This window comes from Arvicola amphibius, chromosome 1, assembly GCF_903992535.2.
Source record: "Arvicola amphibius chromosome 1, mArvAmp1.2, whole genome shotgun sequence".
Classification (NCBI taxonomy): domain Eukaryota; kingdom Metazoa; phylum Chordata; class Mammalia; order Rodentia; family Cricetidae; genus Arvicola; species Arvicola amphibius.
This window is the reverse complement of record NC_052047.1, coordinates 13,161,874-13,167,873: the sequence shown is the minus strand read 5'-3', so window position 1 is coordinate 13,167,873 and position 6,000 is coordinate 13,161,874. Positions and strand designations below refer to the sequence as shown.

At 44.1% G+C, this 6,000-nt stretch overlaps 1 protein-coding gene across 1 annotated transcript in view; it reads right to left on the bottom strand.

Annotated features, from left to right (window-relative positions):
* Nucleotides 1-1,419: 1,419 nt before the first annotated feature.
* The window catches only part of Scarb2 (scavenger receptor class B member 2), a 50,614-nt gene continuing 46,033 nt past the window's right edge, over nucleotides 1,420-6,000 (bottom strand). The window contains exons 11-12 of the mRNA XM_038349738.1: nucleotides 4,757-4,915; nucleotides 1,420-2,770 (exon numbers count right to left, since the gene is read on the bottom strand). Of these exons, the coding sequence (XP_038205666.1) occupies nucleotides 2,732-2,770; nucleotides 4,757-4,915 (198 nt within the window). The 3' untranslated portion in view covers nucleotides 1,420-2,731. The remainder of the gene's footprint in view (nucleotides 2,771-4,756; nucleotides 4,916-6,000) is intronic.

Below are 6,000 nucleotides of genomic sequence, written 5' to 3'. Positions count from 1 at the left end.
AATTACAAGTGGCCCCAAGAGTGTGAATTAGGGATGCATCAGCAGAGGCGAATTTCTCAAATGAAACTTCATCCAATGAGAGACAGTTCACGCAACTTCATATAAACTTTTTTTTTAATTAGTGAAACATTTCATTGCATATGGGTAGAAATAAAATCAGGTCAGGAACCACAAGAAATGAACCAACTGTGTAAGGTACATGAAGAACATAATGATCAGACTTTTTAAGATCAGGCACAAGCAATTGACACCAGTTACAATGCTCAGAGGGCCTTTGGAAGGATTCATACTGCAAACAGCGAGCATTCTTAAGTGAAAACCCCAATAGGGGTTAGCGGTGCAGCGATTGTTCCATTGGATCTTTAGTGATCCCTGTAGAACACGCGGAAGTAAGGTCTACAGGGCAGAGCCGGGCAGAGCCTGGAGCCTACCTGGAAATGTCCAGCCCTCACTCTGTGCCCTCCCAGTTCCCTGCCATCCTGTGATATGAAAATGCTGGTGGCCCCACCGTCTTTGGGACCTTCCCAGGACAATGGTCTCGGCCCACACAAAATGGGTACATTTGCTGTTAGTCAGCCTGTAATTCCAACTGTGGCTTGTGGGTTTGCCACGGACCTTTTAGGAGGAAAATATCAAATGCGATTTTGAGCCATCGCTATCAATAACCATGGCGCTAATAAAGAATTAATCTATATTTGGTCTCCTTTTCTACGTGAGATTCAGTCTACTATGTACATCACTAACTGCTGTAATTTCTGTGTTAAAAACATCTCCTCAGAGATGACCACGTCCTGAAAATAGGAATGAACCAATTAGTATGCACTAGCTTACCAATTTAATTTATTGTGGATAAGTAGTTGCATAAAGATAGTTAGGTGTAGTGCACACTTGTAATCTCAGCTCTGGGGAGGCTCACCATAAGTTCAAGGTCAACCAACGCTACCTAGTGAGTTCTAAATCAGCCTGAACTACAGAGTGAGACTCCGTCTCAATGCCTGAAGACGAGGATATGCAAATTACCTAGTTAAATATTGATAAAGTCTAGAGATATTTGTCATGATTAGAGATGAAGTATTTTCAATTTGGTTTTCACAGCCATGTTTGGGGTACCAAATATTTCTACCTTGGTTTGTAAGAAAGGTGAAAATTTAACAAATCTGTCCCTTCAAGAAGGGAAACAGCAGTCAAGCATGGTGGCTCACAGATCCCAGCACTCGAGAGGCAGAGGCAGGTGGAGATCTGTGAGTTAAATGCCATCCTGATCTACACAGTACATTCCAGAACAGCCGGGCCTATGTAGAGAAACTCAGTCTCAAAACACCAAAATAAAAAAAGAAGGGAAACCTCACATACCGCTGTAGTGTCAAGAGAGGAAAATTTGGGCCTGTACATTAAAGCAGCATTTTACCTTCAAAGATGTATGTGAAACTTCAGGTTTTTAATTCTTTTTGTTTACATTTAAATTCAGTTTTAAACGACAAAATTCAGTTTTCATGAACTTATATAAGAGGTTGGCCAGATAACAAATAGGGTTCCTCAGTACAAAATCAGTGGTGAGCTCTGAGAATCAAAGACAATGCCCTTCATGATGGCTGGGACGCCACTGTCCTTCAGGGACCCTCTGAAGAGAGTAGCTGGCTTCTTCTCAGATGCCTCGCACTCTATAAACACTTGTCGCTCTGTCAGGAAAACGATTGTCAATGGGAGCAGAGGGCACTTAGTGAGTGACAGAGAAGCCACCAAACACTGGCCGGGACCAAATCTAAGGGATGATTTTAAAATCTTCTTTTCAAAGGTGAAATGCCTTGCTGGATCTCTATGTGACGTAAGCTATGGGCAGACAGACTTTTCCAATGTTCGTAATTTTACAAATAATCGCTCAGTGTTTGGCAGTCACCGTCATTCCCCATCACCACCCCATTTGGCAAAGATGTCTGGGGATACATGCCATCGATTCCGTTCTCCCAGAGGCGTGCTTCTCCATCAAGACAGCTAATCTATAAACTCACACCGAACTCCTCTAAACAAATACCCTCACCAACACCTCCACAAAAGCACATCCCAAAATCCTCAAGAACACAATGCTATCTACAGACAGACACCGCCCAGCCCTGTCCATGTGACTCCCACTCACCATCAAATAGTCGAAAGACTGAGTTATTTTCCTGAAGGGATTACAGTCTGGAAGTCAGAGTGAAGTACAGCGTGTGACGTGTCAAGGAAGGAAAGCAGACAGGTTTGCGGGGCGCGGCACGCGGAGCTATCATCTTACTCTGGGTGTCACACTCTTCCTCTTGTGTAAGGAGTTGGATGGAGAGGAACAGGAAGCCATACGCATATATTTTGAACACAGTTCGGAGAACGAAACACACTGAACCAGGTCAGGCCAGCTAACGCTAACAAATGATGCAGACTCTGTATCTACAATGGGGGTCACAAAAATCCCACAGCTCCCAGAGCCCAACCACAAAGTTTCTACACAGTTTATTAGATACTTCCTAGACACATCAGAACTATTTCAGAGACATGATTTGATAAAGTATAATGTCCATCCATATCACCCTGCTCGTTACCCTCCGTCCAGGAAGTTCTCCTTACTTGCCAGCACTGAGACTTCTCCCTCTTCTTGATGGGCCAGGAGCCTGTGAGGATTCAGGGATTCCCCTGTCCTGGTCCAGATCAGGGCAGTGCAGACGCTCTCTCACCAAGCTCAGGCGACAGGTAAGTTTGATTAGGTTCGTATGAGGGGTGCTCTTTCATCTGCCGTTCCCTGAGACAGACAACGGAAGATGCAAAGGGTTAAATGTTAAGGTCAGCAACATCTGTCCTGATGTGAAAAGTTGAGGCCAGGTGAGGATGGAGAAGGTGGAAGGAGGAGAAGCCGGACAGAGGTAGTTCCACTCTCCGCCCAGCTGCCTTTGCTCTTTAAGACTCTAACCAGACGGTTAGAGGTCAGCTCTTCCTCTCCAGCCCCCATACCAGACCTGCGATCTCCCTCTCTCCTCTGGACTATATAACCATTAGCATCCTGGACCGAAACAGCCTCCTTCCTGATTTGTCCCACCCAGGACCAGTGCTTCAGAAGCGGATGCTCATTGACGCTCACAGAAGCCCTGAGGATGGCTAATGATGGTTGCTAATGAACATTCCTAGGAGGTCTGTTTATACCTAGTAAAATTCTGCCGATGACAAGGACTGGCAGATCCATAGATGGCAACGGTAGACAGTTTGCCTCGTTGCTAATTCGGGCTTGCCCGACTAGCATGACTGAAGGTGACATACTGGCAGGGTTAGCCAAGCCAGCATCATTCATACAGTTTCAACAGCTTCATCCCCTACTTCACACTGCTCAGACAGTTTAGCCGATAACAGAAGGGAGAAATATCTCATAAAAACAGAAATTGCTGAGCCTAGACCAAGTCTGGCGGTTCAGGTCTATAATCCCAGTCACCGAGGAGACTGAAGCAGGAGATTCATAAGGTCAAAGCCCAGAGGTGCCGCAGAGCAAGTATAAGGTTAGCCTGAGCAGTTCTGAGAGACTTATCTCAAAAATACATTTGTTTTTAAGGACTGGGCCTATGTCTCAGTGTTAGAGTGCTTGCCTGGCATGTGTCAGGTCCTCGCTTCAACCTCTAGTTCCTCTGAAAAGAAGGGGTTCTACAGAGGAGCATCATGAGGTATTCAGCCTCCTGGTCACCTGAGAGGCTGTTCTGAGCCAGTTTATCCCACCCTTCTGGAAATGAACGATTCTCATGTACTCATCTGTTACCATTGCTATGGGATCTCAACCACAGCACCTTCAGATACACCAGGGATTCAAAGCATGTCACTGCCCCTTTGCTCTACAATATTGGAATTATTTTATCATAGATAGTAGCTAAGTTTATTAAGTAACACTGAGACAAGTCCTCTTTGCTTTCTACATTGTCCAATCCACTCCAGAAACTCACAAAAGAGACACTATTTTCACTCTATTTTACAGATGATGAAATTGAGGCCATTTCAAGTGTCATATATAGACTTGATTAGAACCCAGAAAGTCCATCACCAAAGCATAGGCACTTAAAGGTTTTATGTTTCTTTCAAATTATTGTTTTCAAAAATGTAAAGTTACCTTGTATGGGATATATCCAGGAATCCCAAGCCCACCAAGAGAGCCTCAAATACCAAATGGCACTGGTGGTTCTAGCACCCTCCCTATCCCAACACACATCAGCCCTGCCTCCTACTTGGTCCATTGGTTATACAACCACAAAAATCAGTATTTCCCTCCTCCGTAAAACCCCCAAATCTACCCAAGGGAGCCACCTGACAGTCCTTCAGTAAAGCTTATTGAGGAATTCCTCAGGTAAACTTATCAAAAAGTGTGGAATATCTCTTTACATTGTGTGAATATATGTCTCTGTGACTGGTTTAATAAAGAAGTTGACTGGCCATTAGCTGGACAGGATAAGCTTAGGTGAAGAAGCTAAACTGGGAATGCTGGGAAGAAGAAGGGCCAAGTCAGGAGTTCTGAGCACAGAACACAGAAGTGAGAATGGCATGTCGTACTGAGAAAAGGTACCAAGCCATGCTGCAAAGCAAAGATAAGAAATATGGGCTAATTTAAATGCAACAGTTAGCTAGTAATAGGCCTGAGCTATTGGCCAAGCATTTATAATTAATAGTGAGTATCCCTGTGGTTATTTGGGAACTGGTGGAAGGGAACAAAAAGTCCGCTTACAAACAAGAGAGAATTCCCCTCGCTAGCACTTACCTCGTTCATGGACCCCTGTCCTCGGCACGCAAGCCATGTGAAAATCAAGCCAAGGAACACGCCCAGTGCCATGATGATGTAGGGTATGTTGGTGACGATCAAAGTTGTATTAGTCACAGACTTCAATCGGCTTGCAGTCTCTTTGTCAATGAGGACACTCTGGAGGAGGAAGAAATAGTATTAGCTTGAGAACTAGATTGTGTGGTTGGTATGTGTGTGTGTGTGTGTGTGTGCATGTGTTTCAAACAATAAAATACAATTTGATTATGTCTTTTTAAAAAAAAACAAACCAGATAAACTGAAAATACACTCAATATTAGAATAACCAAAGAGAGAATTTTCTCATATATTTTCTCTTGAAGACAATTATAACTCTTAACATAACTTGGAAAAGAGAGAAAAGATACTAAGAAATGTAGAGATAATATGTATTAGGGTCAGAGTATGAAATGTCCCCACAGGCTCAGGTCTTAAATGTTGACCACATCTTGTAGTACTGCGTTTGTTTGTTTGTATTTTATTTTGACACAGGGTCTCATTCTGTAGCCCTGGCTAGCCTGGAACTCACTATGTAGACCAGGCTAGCCTTGAACTTGTGGCACTACCACTGGAGTGCTGGGGTTACAGGTGTGTGCTGCCATGGTGTACTGCTTCTGAAGACCATGGAGCCTCTAGAAGAAGACCTCACTTCTCTCCTGAGTCCATATTACTGTCACTAGTCCCAACAAAAGTGATTCGGATGAGTTGTGTTGCTAACAAGAATTGGGGAGAGAATTCCTAACTGAGAAAAATGCTCTAGAACAGCATTTTAGTACGAGAACAGGTTTCCTCACTCAGTGTGATGGTTGAGGCATCAAAAGAGCACAAGTCCCTAAGAATGATAACAGTTCTGCTTAGTTTGCTCCGGTGCGGGGCAGGTTCTGTGGCAGATTTTCCTGTAACTGTCCTAGGTTTGTCAGAGTCGGGGCTTCCTCCTGACGGCAATCTCTAGTGTGGCTTCCAGGCCTAGTACTTTTCTTTTCTCCCCCTCTTCCCTTATTCTTATCCTCTCCCCCTCCCCTCCTCTCCTTCCTTCTTAAGACAGGGTAACCCTAGGTCTCACTAGATAACCCTATTTGGCCTTAAACTCACAGAGATTCACATGCCCCTGCCTCCTCTCCAGTACTAAGACTGTGTCATTATGCCTGACCTTGACATATAATTTTAAGAATATTTTATTGGTTTGTTTGTTTGCTGTCGTTTGG